The 22968-nt window shown below is 38.1% G+C and overlaps 2 protein-coding genes and 1 long non-coding RNA gene across 6 annotated transcripts in view; all 3 read right to left on the minus strand.

The window, feature by feature from the left end:
* Positions 1-652: 652 nt before the first annotated feature.
* tmem79a (transmembrane protein 79a) lies at positions 653-7237 on the minus strand. Its single transcript, XM_007564943.2, has 5 exons — positions 7049-7237; positions 5523-6332; positions 4649-4831; positions 3191-3413; positions 653-1540 (listed from the first exon to the last, which is right to left on the minus strand). Exons 2-5 carry the CDS (start codon positions 6199-6201, stop codon positions 1357-1359), a joined length of 1269 nt encoding a protein of 422 aa, XP_007565005.1. The 5' UTR covers positions 6202-6332; positions 7049-7237; the 3' UTR covers positions 653-1356.
* Positions 7238-12172: 4935 nt separating this feature from the next.
* Positions 12173-16106, minus strand: LOC103146862 (origin recognition complex subunit 4-like). Its single transcript, XM_007564944.2, has 2 exons — positions 15183-16106; positions 12173-13643 (listed from the first exon to the last, which is right to left on the minus strand). Exon 2 carries the CDS (start codon positions 13601-13603, stop codon positions 12404-12406), a length of 1200 nt encoding a protein of 399 aa, XP_007565006.1. The 5' UTR covers positions 13604-13643; positions 15183-16106; the 3' UTR covers positions 12173-12403.
* Positions 16107-16213: 107 nt separating this feature from the next.
* LOC103146863 (uncharacterized) overlaps positions 16214-22968 on the minus strand; it is a 31671-nt gene continuing 24916 nt past the window's right edge. For 2 of the 4 annotated variants that reach the window (XR_001663757.1, XR_001663756.1), the window contains 2 exons: positions 20014-20075; positions 16214-17173 (listed from right to left, as the gene is read on the minus strand). This is a non-coding gene — a long non-coding RNA (uncharacterized LOC103146863). The remainder of the gene's footprint in view (positions 17174-20013; positions 20076-22968) is intronic. The other 2 variants (XR_001663755.1, XR_001663758.1) reach the window with 1 other exon arrangement.

Here is a 22968-nt window from a genome sequence, read left to right on the forward strand (position 1 = left end):
CATCTGCTTCACATCATTCAGGAAAAAGAGACGAGTTTTATTTTTTTTAGCAGATTATGTTGTAAACAACGAGAAGCTTTGATCTGGGAAACAATGATTTAAGTTTCATTTAATGATTTATGTTAACAACAGTGCGGAAAAATGAAAACTGCATTCATTTAAAAACAAAAACATCATAACATTTTGAGAAAAATAAAAATGACCATAAAATACAAAAAAAAATTTGTTTTTATTGTTTGTGCTTTGAGGGATTGAGGGGAAATCTGTGAAAACAATTTGTTTTATGAATCCAACTTGGTTTGCAAAACATTTAAACAGAAATAAAAAAACATAAAAATACAAATTTAAAACTTCACTTTTAAATGTAAAAAAGTCAAAGGGAACAACTGTCATCGATTACACTCTAAACCACATATTTACAACAATTTAATTCAATAAAGGTTTAGAAATGTTTTTTTTTTCTTTAATAGATAAACCAAATTGTTTAGGATTTACTCTGGACTTTTTGATCAAACTTTAAATTTTTCTCTATTTAAATCAAACATTTCTCCCACTTGCTCTTCTCTAATTGAAGCTCATATTTTATGTTTTTATTAATCAAAACTGACATTTTAGTTTATTCAAAATAGACTCATTAAATCCAAAGTTTTCACACTTCTCATTTAATTCAGACTTTTAAAGTCTACAACCAGACAGTCGCTTGTTTATACATTAAGAACATTTTTTACTTACATTTGTTCATTTAAGTGAATATAAAATTAAAAAAAGAGGCACATGTTATAAATTGGCTTTAATTGCACATTGTTACAAAAGTTTCATTCAAACACAGACAGAGCCTCAGATGCTTATCTGAGCCAAACAAAACAAACTTAATGTCTTTAATAGCAGATAATTGGCACATAATAAGTAAACACTTAGAAAAAGCTGAGAAAATATGTAAGTTTGGTTGCATATAACAACTAATAACTATATAACTACAGGCAGGGCGATGCAAAGGTTAATACAGGAATGAATAGTGAACACTATAATCCTCAGGATTTTAACTAGATCAGACGTATTTGTAGATATTTAGTGAGAGCAGAAGTTTTGTTTGGCTTCCAACCCAGTAAATTCAGTGGTTTTATTTACAGAGTCATTACAGATTTCCAAACTGAGCTTGTTTGGTTGGTTTTCCGTTGTAAACAAGCAGCTTAACTCGCCACATGTTCACCGCAGAGACATAAAAGTCTAAATCAGACTTAATGATTAAACATACAAAAGGTGTCTGTGCGATTGGCCTGAGTAAGTCATGTTTCCTGAGGTTCCTGAAGGTGTCGCAGCTGCTTTTCTCACCACGTTTTGGAGACCTTAAAATCATTAGTGCACCTTGGGCGAAGGATCGGTGCTGGGCGGCGCCACGTCGAACACGGAGCCCGGCCCGACCTCCGAGCAGACGAAGTAGATGTTGGCGCCCAGCATCACCAGGACGGGCAGGAAGGAGAAGCCGAAGCCGAAGGCCCTGATGGTGCTGCCCAGAGCGAGGCAGACCCAGTAGATCAGCCTGCAGAGAGACGAGGATCCATCAGAACCACTTACAGCAACAACAGGAGAAATATCAGAACAGAACCTCTAGAGAAACCCGACAACTGAGTTCAGGCTGAAAAATGTCTTCTGGCATTTCTTCAAATTATAGAGTGGATGAATAAATGGAGGGAGGGAGGGGGAGCAGGAGAGAGAGAGAGAGAGAGAAGGCGGATTGATGGTTGGATGGATGGTTAAACGGATGGATGTTGGTTAAACGGTTGGTTGGATGAACAGATTCCCTGGCTGAATTGTTGATTTCTCTGATTTGATCAACCAACTTTACAAGTAAAAGAAAAACATCACATCGTCTTTTCTGATTGTCAGATGTGTTTTTAAACAAAATTACCTCCAAAACGAACTAAGACGTAGCAGAAAGTGAACATAAATCACTCCAGAAACTTCCAACCAGGTTGAGCAACAGATCAAACATCTCTGGTTCAGATAGTAAAGTTGCAAGTAGGAACTTGTGTTTCCTGCTGAGTCACTGCTGGTTTCATGAACCAGGTTAGGGTCGGTACATTTCCACCCGTGTTTATGAAGAAAAAAAACACTTTGTTGAGTATTACTGGCGGTTGAACTTGCAGGAAGTTTAATTGTTACAAAAGGAAGTGTGTTGCTGGAAAGTGTTTAGATAATGATCCATCGATCTGTTGAAGGCAGACAAACAAAACATGAACACTTTGCCAAGACTAAGATATGGAGCCACTTTTCTAAGACAGAGTGAGAAATCTAAGCATCTGGATGATCCAAAGGACAGCTAATATTGTTTTAAAGGTGACTATTATACTTCCTTGAATAGGTTGGGATAGGTCTGTGGGTGACGTAAAACATGTTTATTACATTTCTTACAAAAAATTATTCTTAGATAATGAGATTTTAGTCTGCTCGGTTCTTTCTGAATGATCTACTTTAGAGCCTCTTGTCACTTTAAATCCAAATAATCTGCTGCTGGCAACGCCTCCCAATTCAACTTTTACCACGTGAAAATGGCTGCAAGCAGATGTGCAATTATATGACTGTCCAACTTTGAAAAGCAGAAGTAGAGCCTCCTGCACAACCAACAAGAACAACAAAGTGGTTTCGAAACACTTGCTGCAACAAAAAAAAAAACATTTGTCTTTTCCAGAAGTCAATGTAGAGCGCATGCAGAGGTAAAATCAGCTGACCAAACGTGCTGCCGCTTTACTCAGGTTGCTAGGTGACGGGTGGAACTCCGCTGGGGTTGCTAGGTGACGGGTGGAACTGCGCTGGGGTTGCTAGGTGACGGGTGGAACTCCCCTGGGGTTGCTAGGTGACGGGTGGAACTCCGCTGGGGTTGCTAGGTGACGGGTGGAACTCCGCTGGGGTTGCTAGGTGACGGGTGGAACTCCGCTGGGGTTGCTAGGTGACAGGTAGTGCCTGCTGATTTGTGACGTTACATTCAGGAGGTTTTTGAAACGGCTCTTTTGCTGGACACCAAAAAATGTTGATTTATTGTTTCTTTTTTTGTTGTTTTTTTTTTTTAAAACACTTGGGGTGGAAGTACATAAACATAAAAAATGTGAGTTTTGCATAACAGGCTCCCTTTAAAAACAACAATCAGCACAACAATAAAATCCCTTTTTATCCATTTTGCGTAAACACCTACCTGCCAAAAACAAATATGACGGTGAGCAGCGGCACCAGCTTAAGAAGGTCCTGGCTGATATACGTTGCCATGACGGCAAGCTGCAGGAAGTAGAAGAGGAAGAGATGCAGCGATTCGTTGACGTAGTGCCAGTGAACCATCACTTCTTTGTCCACCAGATGACCCTGATAGAGCGGCTTCACGGCGCTGAAACGCAGCCGGACGATTCCCTGGACCAACACACCTGCGCACACACACACACACACACACACACACACACACACACACACCCACACACACACACACACACACACGTTACTGGAAATCAGAGCAGAAATCACACAACATATGGGAACTGTGAGGTCTTGCTAGCGCTAAAATGATTAATTGATTAATTATTAACTGGAGTATACAGACTTCAACAACACAGAGCAGAAATTAATTAAAAAATGTACAAAAAACATAAAAAATAGCATTTAAGATGAAAAACATAAAAATGTTCGACCTAGAAGTCGTCAAGTCAAAGTTTTAGCTTGGTTGGTTCAAATTGGTTCAAATTTTGTAAATAAATCTCCTGTTAACCACCTTTTACTATGCAATTGTTAATGAGTTTATCCAAAAAATAACCAACAGATCAGTCTTACACTTCATTAGAAAGCAGAAAGGTTGAGCTTTTCACATGTTAGACATACATTAGCTGTAGATGCATCTTTTACTACAAATAATCAAGCAAACACTAAAAAAATGCTGTTATTATCATGTCTCTGTTCAAACAATCACTTGTAATATTAAGTTTTTCCAAAAAGACAAATGTTAAGAATTAGAAAACAAGGACCACCATCATTGGAAAAATGTACTCGTTGAACACATTTCAGTAGATTCTCACTTACATTATAAATAACATAATGATCTTGTGATTATCATTTTTGTTTCTTCCTTTTTTCTCTCTCTTTTTTTGTCTTTTTTCTGTAATATTCTTCCTTTACATTACAGGTAATTCCTTTACATAATGTAACAAACTTCACTTGGTAACTTCTTAACTCTGTTAATTTATTCATTGCATGCTTATATTTAAATGTCTCTTAAAAAGAAAATGTATTGATTTATTAGTATTGTTACTATTATTACTTGATTGTTGTTGTTTTAATTTCTTTACATGCTGATAATGTCAGTGTTAATTCATTTAGTTCAGCATCACTGCTCACACACTCATTAATATTCATTCATTTACTCAAAGTACTTTTTGTTTTTCCTTTTTTATACCATTGCAACATACAATAAATAACTAGAGAAAAAACAAGAAATGCCTTTTATGCAAGAAAATGTTCTCTTATTTCATGTATTTGTTTATCTGCATTAATGTAGTTCTAATATCGTATAAAAAAGGCCAAAAAATTAGCAGAATCAATATTTGTATTCAATTAATCAAACAATTAATCGTTTACTAAAATAATTGTTAGTTCCAGCAGTAGGTCTTACCCAGGATGATGGGGATGATGGCAAAAAATGAGCAGCGAAGTGTGTAGAGCACTCTGTAGGGGGCGCTGTCGAGCTTGGGTGGGTCAAAGGGCAGCAGCGCGTATCCACCCCACACCAGCAGGGGGAAGCAGACCCCTGCAGCCAGTGTGGCTAGCACCAGCTGCAGCTTCTCGCTGCACACATCTGAGGACGAGATGCAGTCAGAGGTTATCAGAGGAGAAACAAAACATAATAAAAGATCAAAACTGAAGCTAACAGTTCACAATATTGGTTTAACTATTAATAAATGCATTTTTTGATCAACAAGCAAACTCCGTGGAGAAAGACGTAGAGAGCATGTGGTCCATGTTCTCCCTGGGTTTCCACCCACAGTCACTTCTCTACTTAAAACCCAAATATAAATGTAATTAATTTCCATAATAATGTTTTATTACCTTATAATTAAGTGAAATCTTTTAAACTGGTAGTCAGGTTTCAACCCAAATAAACTTTTCACTTATCAGACTGATATATTTTAATTCAGGCTGGGACTTTAATGCTTTAATTTTGATTATTTGATTGCATAGATTTTAACACGTTAAACATTTTAACACAATTAATCGATCTTTATTTTTCCTTGAACTTCTGGGGGTTAATTTTTTTTCCAGTTTACAATTAATCGATTACGAAATTAGTTGATGATTATTTTAGTAATCAATTAATCTGATTAAACCTTTTGGCCCTAATTGAAAATGTTGATTATTTTGACCTTTAATCGAGTCCCAGCGCCGATTTTAACAGATACTGACTAATTTAAGTATTGACCATTTCCTCTGGATGTGTTTGGAAGTTGATCGGTTCCATTTGGTTCTAATAAACTGGGTTTTTCACTTACAGTACTTGTCCTCCTGATCTTCCCACTCGTGGTAAAACTGTGCATCGGGGTTGTGCTCCATGTTCAGCTCCCGCTTCTCCTCCTCCTCCACCTCCTCTTCCTCCCTGTAGTACCCCTCTTCCTCAGGAAGCTCCTTGGTGGTGGGACACATGATCATGACATGTGGAGTGAAACCCATAGACGGTTTCTCGGACATCCACCCCTCATCCCCCTCGTCTTCATCATCGGCCAGTGAGCCGTCTCCTTTGTCGTTCCTCTGCAGCTCGATCTCGTCGTCCCTCCACCTCTCATCCTCTGGCATGCTCTCCCTGCACTTCGCTTTGCTCCTCACATCATCTCCGTCCGCTTGGCTTCGCTCCTCTGACAGGTCCTGACTCAACCCAGAGTCCTTCTCCTCGGGCCCTAAGATGTCGTCGTCCTGCTCCAGCAGCAGCCTCCTGTGTTTGTCTCCAGACCAGGGTAAAGTGGACGGCTCAAAATGAGCAGATTTCGCCATTTCTTCTTCTTCTTCTTCCTCCTCCTCCTCCTCCTCATCTGTGCTCTCCTTCAGCTCCTCTGCGCTGGTGTCACTGTCTTCTTGTTTTTCACCTTCTGCTACTTTAGGTTTTGCATTTGAACCATCAGGTGGAAAAACCACCACATCATTCAAATCCATGACTAACCCATCCTGACCAGCCATTCTGAAACTATTTTTATTTGTTTATTGATTTCTAGCCAATATCCAGTTGAATTATAAAGATCCTCAGTGTTTACAGCTACTCCTTTTGCTCAAGGAAGCCATTTTCAGACACAGCAATCCTGGAAATTTCCCTGTGAAGACAAGAACAACAATACGCCGTCTTATCCTAATAACCAAAGTTCAATGTTTATCATGGGTGTGTTGCTCTACATGGCTGATCCTGTCCCCACACAGGACAATCCAGTTTACATAGTAGGTTTCTGTTCGGGCAGCTTTGATTCCACAGGCAGTCAAAGGATATTTCTACTAAAAGTCGCTGGATTTGTGCAGAATTATAAAGAAATTAAGGGGGAAAAACAGATTTATTATCCATTATTCAATAATATTATACTAAATTCAACACAGTGAATTTTGGCTTAATGTATGTTTACTTTAATTAGGGATTAATTATTTGGAGTCAAAATAATCATCATAGCGTCACTCACAGGCATTGTGTTATTTTAAATTAACTCTTTTGAACATAACAATAACACTAATAATAATAAAAATAAACATACAGTTTCGTACAGGCAATAAATCGTCACCTATTTTTATTTCTATTACTATTTAACTTCTTCAGCCTTAACCATTCAACGTAAAACTGTTGGTTTTCGTTTAAATCAGATAAAAAAGAAATTATACTTTAAGCTAAAATAACTTATAGCAGTAATACGTTACACCTTGTATGTGATCTCTAATGTAGCTAGCGCTGTTTAGCTATGCAGGAATGTAGTGTAGCTCAACCTGTTTAGTTGAGCTACGCTTGTTTGTTTTACGTAACGACTTTAAACGACATAAAATATCAAACCTGAATGTTTCCACCAGCCGGGTTTTAGTCGATCCACATCTCCAGAACTTCGTCAACCTTGTGATTTTGTTGAAAGTTATGTCGTTTTGTAATCCAACGTTTATGCCAGAAGTTACCTGGCAGGTGGAAGAAAGTTGTTTGTCTCAAAGATTGTTCATTGTAGGAGAAGTATCACTCCGCCGGAGATGCCGGTTCCCAAACACGTCCAACGTAACGGTCGACTTTACCTGACGTTTTCGCATTTATCCCGCAGTATTCGATAAATAAATAAATAAATAAATAAATAAATAAATAAATAAAACATTCCTAAATAAATACATTTTCAAAGAAAGAAAAATAATTTGAACCCGTTTGTATAATATTTTATTTATTTTTTATTTATTTATGTTTTTGCATCCACCTGAATAATATGTAGTTGCGCCCCTGTAAACACACATTACAAAGAAGACCAGAAAGATAGATGGCATTTATTTTTTAAAGAATATGAAACTTTTAGGTCAAGATAAAACTCACTCAATATAAAAATGCATTTTTGTCAAAACATGATATAATGATTACATTTCTATCAAAATAAAGGTTTGCCATCACATTCTAATTTAATATAAAATACCATATTTTCCGCACTATAAGGTGCACCGGAGTATGGATTATAAGGCGCACCTTCAACGAATGGCCTATTTTAAAACTTTTTTTATATATAAGGCGCACCGCATTATAAGGCGCATAGAAGAGACGCTTCAGTAGAGGCTGGAGTTACTTTATGCATCCACTAGATGGAGCTGCACTAAAGTGAATATCAACAAAACAGTCCGACTCCGGTCGGTGAGGAGAGCCTTCTGCGACTGGGCAGGGGAGTGGCCGGACCATGGTCACCCTTCTCCGTTTGCGCACAGCATGTTCGTGGAGAACGTGGTGCTAAATGACCTGCAGACGACCTGATTCTAGATGGTTGGTAGGTAGATAGGTCAGTCAAACTTTATTAACAAACTAACATTCTGACAACTATCCCAACATGCACTGCGCGCTTCTTCTTCTACGGGTGAAAATGAAGTCGGTGGCTGCTTACCGTAGTTGCTGGACCTGTTGTGGCTCAATACTGGTCCATATATAAGGCGCACCGGCGGCTTTTGAGGAAATTGAAGGTTTTTAGGTGCGCCTTATAGTGCAGAAAATACGGTAACCGGAGGATGGTTGTTGATTTGTGGGAGGAGTTTAAGAGTAATCAGTTTTTTTTTTTGAGAAAAAGTGGAGCTGGTTGAGGACAGACACGTCTGGGTTCAACTGAACTGAACCGGTCGCTCTAAATGACTCGATTGTTTGACTCATGATTCCTTTGCATATCACATCAGTCACATTCCTGGATATTTCACGCTTGACTTTGTTAGAAGCTGAAACATTTAAGTGCTTCTCAGTAAACCTGAGTTTGAATTTCTTTCGGCATCAGGTATTGAGCAACAGGTATGTGCGGCTCCTATGTGTGTTTTTTTCCGCCATGTTTCCACCCTGAGGGCTCCGCAGTGCCAACTGAAGACACTGGAAAGATTTCACAACTGGAGTCCGATCAGATAAGCTGGAGGAGAAACAACATGAGGGACATGAGGTGATACTGCCAGTCATCCACTAAATAAAACTTTAGAGTCAATAATGTTGGATTATCTGTTGAAAAAGAGACAATGTATCATTTTAATCAACATCTACTACAGGAAATGAGTTGGCATTCTTAAAGAACAACCATTCAACTGACATTTTTGGGTTTGAAAATAAGGAATACCACATAGGTTTTGCAAAAAAAAAAAAAAAAAGAATGAATTATGTGGGAAAATTATATTAAATGACAAGAAAAACAGATCTAAAAGAGGTTGCTGGGTCAGTCCGTGCATTGACAAAAAGTTAAAATCCTCATTTGTTATATTTAATATATAAGCTTGTTCTGTATTAATTTAACCCTTGTGAAAAGGTTGCAGATCTCTGATCTAGAACAAGAAAATATAAAATTTTAAGGAGTTTTACAAGACAATAATGTGGCAGTTAAAACCACCAATCCTTTAATTCTAGTTTTCCATTAATTTCTAAATGTATAACTTATAGCGGACATTTCTACACAATAAGCTGGTTTTAGAAACCATCAGGCTGAGGAAGCACACAGAGAGAAGATTGGGAAAAAAAGAAAAGTAAGGAAAGACAAAATGTTGAAATAATTAACAGGAAATGAAACCAGGAAAGAAAAAAAAGGAGGGACAAGCAAGAAAGAAAAGAAGACCGCGGAAGAAAAAAATCTGAAAGGACATAGAATGAAAAAGACGACAGAAAATGAGGAAGGGAGCCTGGAAGGACAAAATGAACGCAACATTTAGAGAATCTGACATTGAATAAAATCTGAAAATACAAAAATTATTCTAAAATCTTGTTTTTCCAAACTTTTCCAGACCTGGAAAACACTTCACTATAATAAAACTACAATAGACATGTAAAAACAACTTTTTAAGTAGGACTTTTATATATATATTTGAACGTATTTCTCTGTGTAGTGATACATCTGTTCTAGCTCACAATCTTTATCAGTGACTCAGGGGCATTGTTCATTAATGACGTCACAAACAGGAGTTGAGGGTGTGGAGCCGCTAACGACACAGAATTATCCTGAGCTCCTAGTAGCCATTATTTACTCAAATGTTTATAAAATTTACATTAAAAAAACAAACAGCAGAAAATAAAATGGCCAGATGAACATTTTATTTAAATTCAAACATTTTCTCACAAATTATTAATCTCAAAATCCACCTCGAAGCCTAATTCCCTCTTGGATTTAAAAAGTTGTCAATATCACGTACAACGCACAAGTACCCCAAAACACACACATGAATGTTGGTGAAATCATCAATTGATCCCAAAAAATGTTAAAAATAAAGAATAATAAAAAAGAAAAACAATGAGCGCTACATGCCTAACATTAAAAGACAAAACAAACTGTTAATAGATACAAAGAGGAGGAAATCTTCCAGGTGCAACAGGAAAGCGACATGTGGTTTTTATTGGACTGCTGGAGGAATGCAATTAACAGAAAGTCAATAAAAATAAAGTACATTCAAAGCTTTGGCACTGAGGCAACAACAGAACATGGAGTCATGGACAACGTCAGCACAAGAAACAACTGAAATGCTTAAAACCAAAGAACTTCATCCCAAAATGAACGTTAAATCATTAGAAACAAAATACCTCAAATTGACACTTTCTTTTTTGTTCAATACTTTGTTTTTAAAAACTGTTTTCCACCGTAGGTTTAAGAAATGAAAAGCACATTTTGGCCAATTTACAAGGCATAAAAACAAGATTCTAAATGGAAAAAACTAGACCAGCTTCCAGCGCCACCTTCTGGAGGATGTTGAAGGTCTTGAGTTTCATCTCTTAATGGACGTGGAGGGTTTGTGCTAAAAACAAGGCAAAAAAAGTGACAAGAAAAGTCAATATATGCATCATGTGCACCGATAAAACTGCTAGAGATCGGAATCGGCCCGATTTTCCATTAATGAGCTCCGATCAGTGACAAAATAAAAATAAAATAAATGCATCAAAAACAGGAAGTTGCGCCATTTTCAGTCTGTAAAGGCGTCAACCATCGACGTATACTTTGACGCATTTTGTTTTGAACTGAATACAATTCAGATAAAGTTTAAAGGACATAATCTTGTATTTCCTTCATGCGAATGCACAGACATTTTTTTTTTTTTACAATCCTTAGAGAAAAAACAGGACAAATAGTCTGAATCAAAGTTCTTCTTTTATGAATATGTCCAATAAAAACAAAAGGCTGCAAAAACACAAAATCCTGCCAAGTATTTCTGCTCTAGTTTTCACTACAACCATGTTAACGCTTCGGGGGTCGTCTCCCTCAGCACTGGCTCTGCGTACTGAGCCCACTGATGACCCGTCAGGCTCAGAACCGCAGCACTGGAGGGTCTCATCAGGGACAACAACGAACGGGCGAAGCATCAGGTGGACTGGTGTGATGCAAACCATCTAATCCTGAATGTCAACTTCATAATCTGCACTCTTTTGGTTGAATGTAGTTTTTATTTCCACTTTGGTTTTATGTTGCGTTTAGTTGCATTTTTTAACAGAGACTGAGAGTCCATTTTATTTTTGCTTTTGTTTATCAGTTCCAGTGTTAAATGTTGAAAATAAAATGTATTTATTTTTAGCAGGATGTGCTAAAATGACATAATGCATTATCATGTCATTTCCATTGCACCAGTTTAAAATGGTCTTCAAACAATATTATCGTTTATCGCAATAGTTTTTGAGACAATCTGTCATCGTGACGAGAAGAGCAAACCTTCCTGCTCCCATACTCACCGCTTCCTACAGAGGGACAATAGAGAGCATACTGACCAGCAGCATCTCTGTCTGGTTTGGAGCATCTAACACCTCTGACTGGCAGCGTGTGGCGAGGACAGCTGAGTCATCGGGACCGATCGTCCTTCCATCTTTGACGGCGCTCACAGTCGCTGCCTGTCCAGAACTCGGTGGATTATGAAGGACCCTCAGCGTGGTTTATTCTTCCTGCTGCCTAAAAGCTTCAAATACAGAACAACCAGATTCCACAACAGCTCCATCCCTCATAAGATTACTAAACTGACATTAGTTTAACCTTTTATTATATATATTTACATTAAACCTTTTATTATTACTAATTTATTAGAGCCTTGCAACAAATTTCTTTCAATTTGTACATTTTTAAACGTACAACTGAATGACAATAAACTATGTCTGATACACTTGAACTAAGACAAGTCTTAAAAACGTTTTAGCAATATGTAAAAGCTAGGTTTAAGTAAATAATTTCTTAATAATGTTTCACTCATAATATTGAAAAAAATTTTTATAAATGCCAGTGGAAATATTATTTTCATCAATATTAATGAATTATTTACATAAACAAGCTCCTGTCTTGCTGAAAAGTTACTATTTTTGTCTTGTTTTGAGTCTACTATAGATTTTGCACTAAAAACTAGACCAGAAATACTTGATGTGTTTTTGCAGTGAAACGCATCAGAATCTGTCAAAATTTGAATAAGCAGGATCACAAAGAAAACCGAATTTCAGTTTCAGACGACAAAATCCAGATCGGTGCATCTCTATAAGAACAACCTGTCTGTATTGGCTTCCAATTCTCACTCAGAAAAAACTTCTTTAAAAAAATAATAATAATAGTAAAAGCACAACAAAAGAGATGACGACGTTAGAAGTAAAAATGGAGACGCTGCTGAATGCCTAGCCTAGCGAACGGACAGAAGGTTAAAACACATGATCTATGACTCAACGGCATCGACTACAGCGGTCAGACCGGACCGTACATCAAGCCTGCTCGCTGATGTCATAGCTAACGTCCTGAGCCAGGACAGTTTCTCCCGCTTCCTCCCCGCGTATCGACTCCGCCTCCGTCTGCTCCTGTTCGCCTTCGCTAGCTGCCTTGGAGTAGTTGAGCTGTGCGTCTCCTCTGGTGGAGCCTTTCGGGCGGCCCCGCTTCTTCCGGGGGACGCCGTCGTCTCTGCTCGGGTTAGCCGCTGGGCGGCCTCTTTTCCTCGGCGTTCCGTCGCGCGAGGAGGAAGGAGACGTTAGGCTCTTTCGTAAGTGAGCACCTTTCTTGGACTTGCGCGGCCGACCGCGGCCTCTACGAGGCGTCGTTGACGCTTCCTCCTCGACTCGGGGATATTTCAGCGGTCTTCCCAGGGGTTTCCACACTTTGGGCTTCTTCAGCTCCTCTGCAGAAGGCAGAGGGTACTTCCGTGGTCTTCCCTGCTTCCTACGCGCTTTAAATGGAGACGGATTATTCTTCGTAGAGCCTTTTGGTCGGCCTCTTCCTCTCTTCACCGGCTGGGGGTCATCCAAGTTCTTCCTCGGTCTTCCTCTTCCTCTGTGAGATTTCTTTGAGACGGTTTTGGGAACGCCACCACTGTACTTCACCACAGGCTTCCTGGGCCGACTTGTTGACATATTCAGTGATTTCTCGGCTGTGTGCGCTTCCGCATCCCAGTCACTATGCTCCCGCTCAATCCTTGATTTCTTATTGGGAGAGCCTTTCGGTCGGCCTCTTTTCCGAGGAGATACGGAGATGCCTTCGTCTACATCAGACTTTCGCTTTATGGGGGCTTTTGGGCGCCCTCGTTTGCGCGGACTTGCGCCGCCGTTTACTAAGCCTTCAGTGGCGGGTTTCTTGCCAGACCCCTGTGGTCGTCCTCTTTTCTTTGGAGATTGTTCTGTATTGTCGCTGTTTTTCTGTTTCGTGGACCCTTTCTGTCGTCCTCTGCCCTTGCGGGCTGTAACCGGGGACTCTGCGTTTTCTTCCCCAGACTCCCGCGGCTCCTTGGGTTGAGGCGTGTTGTTTGAATCACCTGAATCCTGAATCAGGATTACTGCAAAAAGCGGTTTATTCTTGGAGCTCTTTGGCCTCCCTCTCCCTCTTTTGACCGGAGTTTTATTCACCACGTCGGCCTCCCCTTCACTGCTGGCGGGGTCTTCTTGTTTCGTCTTGGCCGTTACCACTTCCTCTTCCATTCTGCTTCCTGAAGCTCAGACCTGCTCCGTCAGTCTACTCCTGTAAACCGACAGAAGATACAATCCAAACAATAACTGGTTAATGCTTGTTTCAGCTCCGATTATTTGAGCAGTCGAATACGCTATAAATTATTCTGATGACTAATCAGATAAAAATGACATCCTGCAGATTTTTCATTTAACCAGACAAGTTAGAGATTCATTAATATTGCAAATATAGAATTCAATTCCTTTTTTTAAATTAAGAAAATATCTATATTATTGCCTAAAATTACATAAAATTTGTCTGTTTGGGTCACAAATAATAAAAACCTTTTGGTGAGCCAGTGAACCACTGTACCAATAAATGTATAAAAATTTTGCAGACCATTTTTTTAAACTCCTGATTAATAGGATTGTATCATTAAATTACAAAATATTTTGTCTTTTTATGTTGTTTCAAAATAATGAATACTGTCGCTACAGTAAAAACATTATTTACAAGTAACAAAGAAAATACAATTGGAAATGACAAATACCCACATCTATTTAAATGTTTTAATACTTTTTAATTACAGTAATATATTAGATAGCATGATTGTTAAATCTTTTTAAGTTAAAATTAATTCTTCTATATTTAAGTATTAGTTGTATTAATTAAAATTAATTCAAAATCTAAGTGGAATGAAAATAATTCACTTTCACAGAGACTCAACCCAATGTTTGCAAAGGTCCAATAAACTCCACTGAAATAAATAAAGATACAAAAAAATTAAAAAAATTAAAACCTTTTGTTGTTTTTAAAGTATTTTATGAATGAACTTACACTGGTGTCTTTTTCTGAAAATAAAACATTTTATTTGTAACTTTATCAAAGATATTAAAAGTACACATAAAAGTTAAATTAAATATTAATATTTCTTATACTGAGATATTACATAAATTAAAATTTGAATGGCTTTCGACAAATAATTAAATTTAATTCATATATTTATAATTAAATTTTAAAAATATTTACTAATCTAATTTTGGCACCTCTGGTACTCCATATATATCTTATAAATAGCATAGTAAATTTATTGCATTCACTTTTATTCCAGTTATCAGAACGAGTAAAAGGCGCCCTCTACCGGCAGAACGGGACTTTTAAGGTGTACCTCTAACTAGGAAGCCAAGTTCTGGTTGCTTCTCAAAAGGCTCCGTCTATTTCCCGGATTACAATCTCATAACGGCGGGAAAATGCACAGGCGGTCTAAATCAATACAATGCAGTCAGACAACACAGAATGAGTGTTGTCTTACTGTTCATTTCCAGTATGCACAATAATAAATAAAAATATATGCAACATGCGCTAGAGAGCCCTTAAGACACGGCGCATTTTTAATCAGAGTATTTATTTAAAATTAAAGCCGTAATAAAAGCTTTGACCACAGTCTAGATTATTTTCCAGGTATTAGCCAGCTTCATAAATCTACCGCTGTAGATAGAGATGTAAAGACGATCAAAGGCTGCAAACACCACAGTGCATTTCTCATCTTAAACTCCACCCCTGTGAGATTTCAGGTTAATTTTTCGGTAAATATTAATTCAGGAGACATACCGTAAACTGAAAGTGCGTGTTTATTGTTGCTGTGATGGCTTCTTCTTCTTCTTGAAATTTATTGACGGTTTGCAAAAAACGTTAGGTGAGCATTACCGCCACCAAATGGTAAGGAGTGTGGACCACTTGACATAAAATAAAATAAACCAAAGGGGGGAAAAAAACTATATCCTACTCTAAAATTTACAGTTTTTAAAAAATCAAACATAGCCTGATATTCACTGCTTCCTGAACAATTTTGTCAAATTTCATTTTCATACTTATAAGGTTCCTAATTAATTTGTTTCTCTAAATCCGGTAATTCCTGCGATGTAAAATAACATGTTCTATTGTCTCATCTTCCCCACAGCCACATTTCCCTGTCTGAAGTTTCCCTCTCAAAAAAGCTCTGATAGCTATTCCCGGTGGTCCGTCATGTCTGGCGGACTCTGAAGGAAACAAGAGCTCTGCATTTTTAGTTCCTAATCGAGTGCTCGAATGTTGTTTCTAACATTGGAATAAGATTCGCACATATTAAACCCTGCTTTATGTAGATAAAATAAAATAGAAACACTATATATAGATTGGAAAAACAAAACGAGAGAAAAATAAATAAATAGCAATACCAGGTAATTATTATGTTATATCAAAACTTTTTCCATAAAAAGCTGCTACTTACCTTGTACAGTTCTGTTGAAAAATAAAACCTGAAACTGGCTTCCGAGTTTGCTAAAGGGATATTTCAGTTTTTTTTTGTTTTGTTTTTTTAATTATTAAATGGACTAAAATAAATCACTTCTGGTTAAAACATGCAGCAATTGGCATAATGCTTCAGAAAATTTAGTGGACGTTTGTAAACATTGGTTTCTTCATGCCAGCAATAAAAAAACAGTTTAAGGATTTTATTTTCCATTTGAACCAGTTCAACCAGATTTTAAAGTTGTTTAGAGTCAAATAACGTAGTGAAATTCCACTTTTTTGTTTTTTGTTTGAGTTTTTTAATGAATTCAGTTAGTAAATCAAAAATAAACAAACAAAATATAGATGAACAATCCAATTTCAAAAACACTTTATTTATACCAAACATACATTCAAAGAGTTGATGGTGATGCTGCAGACAGGAAGGATCTCCAGCAGCAGTCAGTCTCGCAGTTAATCTGAAGAAGCCTCTGACTGAAGTCGGTTGTTGTATGACAGTATTAGAACATGATAACAGCTCAGCAGTAGAAATATTCCACAGCAGCATGTTCTGGTGGCTAATCCACCTCATTTGCTTTTGTCGCTCCTCTTTACGTCTCTGTTTTAATTCCCTAATTTAATTCACTGTTACACCATTTCAACTTTTAACATCTTATGCTAAAAGAATATTTAAAAAGTGCAATGTTTGTATGATATAAATTAAGGTTACATAAATACAGGTCTTCTCAAAAATAATAATAAAAATATAAGTTGACGTTCATAATATAATTGAAATAAAGATATAATAAAACACTAGATTTCAGAAGACTACAGTGGAACCAAATTTAAAGAACCTGACTTAAATTATGATTTTAGTGTGACCTGTCTCATAAAGAAAAGGAATAATAATAGTTTGTAGTATAATAGAATATAAATATATTTATTGGCTGCAAATAGACTCACACAAAGAATATAAAATACATGTAAAAACAGGAAAAAGATTAAAAATACTGCACAATACGGACAAAATATCAACATGAATATTAGATAACAACAGCAGGCTTGTTGTAGACACTTTATTAATCTAAAATTACTGGATGAATTCAGCATGTTGTCATAAACTTCCACAATCTGAATCTCTCTTCACACAGTTTGTAATTTTAGCTGAGTTTATCCCACGTTTGTCCCTCCCGTCTTCACCGAGGAATCCTGTCGGCCGAGACGAGAAGGCCAGAAAAAGACGGCAAACAACAAGAGGCAGACAGATTATGTTGCACATGGTGGCTGGATAAGGGGGAGGAGAATGAGGTAATGTCAGGGTCAGCAGGAAGAATCTAAGACAAAGAAAAAAGAAATATGCAAATGTGTTAATATGTGAGACAAACAGAGAGAGAGAAGCTGTCGGTGTGAGACAAGAGAGGCTGAGAGACAATGACAGACGTGGCCGGAGGAAAGGGAAAGGAGCGTTTGAGAAAGACAACCCCTGAGAGACGGCGCGCTGAACCCGCTGCCCCGTCTCACCCCGCCGCCTCCTCCCAGCCTGTGTGCTTTACCATGGTTACCAGACAGGGCTCCCAATGCAGCCAGTTAATGTGTTTTTCAGCAGCGAGTGCGAGCTGGGTACTAATGTGTCTCAGTCTGTCTCCTGCACAATCAATGTCAACCGTCCTGGGATGCACAAATACGCACGAGGCGCAGAGCCAGGGAGCGCCGAGACGCGCTGGCTGGGTGTCGGGCCGAGAGCCGCAGAGCCGACCTGGAGGTTCTGACGCAGGGCGTTTTCCACGGCGGCACATTGGGGACGAGGAAAAATAGGAGGAATTGTATATCAAGAAACGCAGAAATTATGAGATTAAAAAAGTTAACATTTCTGAGTCTGAAAAGTCAAAAATGTTGCTAGAAAAAACACAGAAAGTTTGACATTAATCTATTAATCATTAATCTAAAAAAATCTTCAAAAAACATGACAATTTCTGAGTTTGAAAAATTGAAAATTTTTGTGGAAAAAACCCCCCCCAGAAAATTTAAGATTAATCTCAGAATTTTTTTTTTAGGAACAATTCTGAAATATTTGAAAATGCAGAAACCTTGTAGAAAAAACTTGGAAATTTTGAAAAGTCTGAAAAGTCGAAGATTTGTGAGAAAAAACTCAGAAATTTTTAGATTAGTCTACATACTTTCAGAGTTTGAAAAGTTGAAAATATTCTAGAAAAAAACAAACATTTTCCATAGAAAATATGGATATTTCTGAGTTTGAAAAAGTAAAAAAAAAATTGCTGGAAAAAACAGAAAGCTTAACATTAATCTAAAAAAAATTTCTAGAAAAAATTTGGAAAATTTCTAAGTTTGAAAAATAGAATATTTTAGTGAAAAAAAGTCAGAACATTTTAGATTAATCTCGGAATGTTGTGAGAAAAATTCTGAAATTTTCTTCTTTTGCAAATTTGGAAGATTTGCAAGAGAAATGCAGAAACTTTCTAAAAAGGTCTTGGAAATTTCTGAGTTTGAAAAGTCAAAGATTTATGAGAAAAACACACTTTTCAAGAAAAACAGATCATTTCAGAGTTTGAAAAGTTGAAAATGTTACAGAAAAAACGTACACATTTTCCATAAAAATATGGATATTTTTGAGTTTGAAAAAGTCAAACATTTGCTTGAAAAATACTCAAAAATTTTAAGATGCATCTCAAGAATTTTGGAGTTTGGAGTCAGAAATGTTTTGCTTGAAAAAACTGTTAACTAAACCAGATGCAAATCATTCAGCTTTTGTGCCTTGCAAAGATGTTCACGACCCTTCAACTTTTTCTCATTTTGTCTCATAACTACCACAGACTAATCAGTAAGTTTATGTGCTAAACCAACACAAAGTAATGTAAAATACTGAAGTGTACGTTAAAGGATGTGTGGTTTTCAACCCTATGAAAGAGTGAAAAGGTTAAAAAACTTGGTTTGCATCTGTAGTTTTAACTCCAGATGTTTTGGAGATTTCTTTTCTTTCCAAGTAGAAACTCAGTTGAATTGGATGTAAAGCATCTTTGCACATCAATTTCAACATCTTTTGTTGCAGTATCAAAATAAAAAGCTGCATTAATCGTGTGTTTAAAATCAAAATAAGGATATAAATATTTGAATTTCCCAAATTCACTGACAGCAGAGTTATTGGTGTATCTACACAATAATTACTATAAAATAAAAGTAAGCAAAGCACATTTTTATTTCCACCTTACTGTTTGAGGTTGATGTCTGGAAATGTGAGTCAATGACTTACAAACATTAGGTTCAATAAATTTAACCACAACCAAATAAAGACAAAACATAAAATTACATTTTATTTATGAGTGAATCTAAAACAGTGTTAAAAACTACATTAATCAAATGAGAAACAAATCAAAATATAATCAAACAGGTATAAACTTGCATAAAACTTAACAGAAAAAGTTAATGAAATAAAATAACATAAAAAGACATGAATTGTTGGAAATGGGAAATAAAATAGAGCATTTATGTGCGTTTATTTTAATAAGTCAGGAATTTTCAGAGCAATAAATAAAAAGTTTTTAAAAAAGTGGAAATGTGATAATTAATATATCAATAACCAAAGTTTATCTCAAAACCTTCTGGAGAACATCAGCTTATTTTCATTGTTTTACTATTTTACTCCAAAACAAAAACAGCATAAGGCTTTTCCAAAGCTGTGGCTTTACTAAAGAATAATAATAATATGAATGAATGAATCCTGCGTGGCTGAAAACATCGGGGTCACAAACCTTGGCTGTCTTCTTATTGAAACGCGGTGCACAAAGCCAGCCAAAAGCTACTGTCCCCTTCAAAATAAAACGTCCTTCGTCTCAGGTTTCCATGATGACTGAAAACGTTTCCTACAGATTCAGCATCTGACATGTTGTCTGTCAACATTTTAAAAATATATTCTGAAAAAAAGACTTAAAATGTTTGATTCTGCTGGAGCAAATGCATGAAACGTTGTTCCCAAGGACCTCACCTGTGACCTTTTACATCATCACAGGTTAAGGGTCTCAGGGACAATGAAGCACACCGGTGCGACCCACCAAATTCGAGTTTTTAACACTTAACTTTCACACTTATTACGCTTTAAATACTAACCGCATCCTGCAGGATGAGAAAAACAAGGTCTAAAATAAGAAACAGTTCCTACGTCACAGAAGCTGGGTTGCCGTTTGTCATAGACGCTCTGCAGAACCTGGACCGGATCCCATCCTGCGGAGACAGACGCACTCAGTTAAATTTCAGTTTGTTGCAGTGCTAGTGGATCTACTCAAACGTTCTTCATTTTTAATCCCTTTTTATCATCTGTTTCAGTGGCATAGCCAACGCCTTTCATTCAGTGCAGGTCTGTGGGGTAAAACAGTCAAAGAAAGCGCCCCCTGCTGGCAGACACGTGTTCGAGCGTTTGAGGTAAGCTGAAGATACAAATGGAGATCCGTAGTTTTTATCTGCAAGTTGGAGGAATTAAAGAAAGTAAATTAAGTCAAGATGAAATGTGTATCTTTTTGTAAATATTATCGCCTGTGCTTCATCGGCAGCCAGACAGCGATGCCTTCTTATATTCCTACAGGCCTTATGATCTCATAGGATTATGTAATCACTCCCCCATGACAAAGATGTTCAGCCCTGAATATTTTCTGCAGACAAATCACACGGCACACACATGGGGGGCTCAAATAGCACCGGTTCGTCCAGAGGACACCTGTATCACGTCCCGAGCTCTGGACGCTCGTCTCCGTCCGGGCGCAAAACATGCAGACAAACATGCGACTCGTCCGAAGGGACATGTAGCGTTCAGTCTGTTATGAATTTACGCTGCGTCTCTTTGTTGTCTCTTTGTCTCTGCTGCACTGAGACGCCCTCCTCTGCCCCAGTTTTATGAGTTCCTCTGCTGTCCTCGCAGGCACAGGAGACAAAGACAGGAGGACGTCAGAGAAACATTCACACGTGGAAACGCTGAATCAGACAGAATGGACATGGAGACGGATGATGGAAGGCGGACGCGGTCAGTCGGACTGATCGTCTCAGTTTGTTAAGCGGCCCAATAAGTTATTCTGGACTCACCATTTGCTTTTGCCTGCTGTTCCTGACATGAAAACACACAAAGACACACGTTTACACTCTGGTCCGCACACAACACACTGTTACGATCAGTTATTAATCCATGGGAGAAACAGGAAAAACGACATTTATCCATCTGCTAGGGAAGAAAGCGTTTCATAAAACCTATCCTGCCCCGTCTCCACAGTCTTCTCTGAGCGCAGCGTGCGGCGGCGAATGGGAAAAAAGCTTCTTTTTTTCCCCCCTCTCACTACCCCTCCATCCCTCACTCTCCTCTCTTTTTCCTTTTTTTGTCTCTTCTTCTATCCCTCTCTCTCAGCCGCTGTCCCTGGCTCTGGTGTGTGCCTGTCTCCCTCTGCCAAGTCACATCACTAATTCTCCAGGCGATTAGCGTCCGAACAGTCGATGCCTACGGCGCAGGTACACACACACACGCACACACACACGCACGCACGCATACACGCGCGCGCACACACACCCACACACACACACACATGCAGACAGTTGCATTGATTCCATTATCTGGTGCTCTAACGGCACCCACACTTCCACCAACCCCCAACAACCATCACCCTCTCCTGTCATAAATCTGTGTCACCTGCATACAACACACACAAACACACAGAGTTACTTATGCAAGCATGCAGCATCTCCAGCTATTGCTCTTTCTCCTTCCTTTACACCCTCCATCACCCTGTCCCCGCCTCCTTCTCTTCCGTCTCGCTCACTCTCTGAACCCCCTTTTTACTTTTTTTCTCCAAGACGTGACGTCCCGTCTCGCCAAGAGAAGAAGAAGAAAAAAAAAAGCGACATTCACATGACGGCATGTGTCTCAATGCGTTCTTAGCTGCATGTGTGTGTGTGTGTGTGTGTGTGTGTGTGTCTTTGGGCGATAGGATGCTCCTGCATCTGGAGGAGAGAGTTTGTCAGGAAGGGGGTTTGCATTCTGGTTCCTGCATCCCCTGCATCTCAAAGGGAGCGGAGTGTGTGCGTGAAAGAGGCAGCAGAGAGACACGAAAAGCTGTGTGAGGATGAAAGCCAAAGGTGATTAACCTCCCAGCCGTTTCTGACCACAGCAGCACAAACAGTCTGCAGTTTATGTCAGCACACAACGCATCCACCGCGCTTTAATTTGGCAGAAATTATGCCAAATTCCTCAGCTTAAAGTCCCAGCTTAAAATAAAATAAGCGTGAATATAATGGAGGGTAATATAAACACACAATTTACATCAAATTAATCCGGCTGCCTGTTCAGAAACAGCAGGTGTAAAGTGGGTCTGATGTGAAGGCTGAATTTCCCCTGGAGTTGGAAACCTGCCGGGGAGTTGCTTCTTTGTGCAGTGCTCAGCAGAGATCGCTGATATGTGCTTTTTTTTTTTTTTCCCACCCTTCCTCGCTGGAGCGCTGCAACGCAATGCGGATACTGGGTGTCTGAGCCACTAGCCAGACACACTGGGGGACAGGGGAGGGGAAGGAGGCGGAGGCAGGGAGGCAAGTTCAGCCTCGTGCTTCAGGAGACACTGACACTAATGTCTGCTCGTTTAATCAGACATTTGTTTCATTTTTTTAGGTTTTCTGATTCAAAACATGTCTCTAAGGTTTCGCTTAGAGTTGAGAAGAAGGCCTGCTGCAATAAATCAATCGCACTATAAATTAAAACAAGTTAAATTATTTCCAATTGCATGATTTATTGGGGTTTTTTTTCTCTCTTTCTACCAAAAACTGGATGAGAAAAGTCTTTGGTCTCAACCAGACCTTCTTTTGAAGGACAATTTTGTTACAGAGACTTCATTTTCAATTTTATTTATTTTTTCTGTTGTTTTATTTGGATATTTAAAATGTCTTTCAGTTCCAGAGTTAAATGTTCATTAGAATTTATTGTTAATTGATCTTTGAGAATGACTTCTTGCCATTACCATAATGTAACAATATTACAATATTATCATTTTTCGCAAAAAATTCTTGGAACGATTCATCATCTAGCAGAATTTGCTAATGTGACAAGAGCTACTGAGCAAAAAATAAAAAGTAGTTTCAATCAAAA

This window comes from Poecilia formosa, unplaced genomic scaffold (genome assembly GCF_000485575.1).
Source record: "Poecilia formosa unplaced genomic scaffold, Poecilia_formosa-5.1.2 Scaffold169, whole genome shotgun sequence".
Classification (NCBI taxonomy): domain Eukaryota; kingdom Metazoa; phylum Chordata; class Actinopteri; order Cyprinodontiformes; family Poeciliidae; genus Poecilia; species Poecilia formosa.

Excerpts from the sequence above, each read along its gene's own strand:
- tmem79a (XM_007564943.2), bottom strand. The coding sequence starts at position 6,201 with ATGGCTGGTCAGGATGGGTTAGTCATGGATTTGAATGATGTGGTGGTT. Across the intron at positions 4,832-5,522 it reads AGATCAGGAGGACAAGTACT|ATGTGTGCAGCGAGAAGCTG; the intron begins GTAAGTGAAAAA and ends TCTCGTCCTCAG. Across the intron at positions 1,541-3,190 it reads GTCATATTTGTTTTTGGCAG|GCTGATCTACTGGGTCTGCC; the intron begins GTAGGTGTTTAC and ends GTCTCTCTGCAG.
- LOC103146862 (XM_007564944.2), bottom strand. The coding sequence starts at position 13,603 with ATGGAAGAGGAAGTGGTAACGGCCAAGACGAAACAAGAAGACCCCGCC.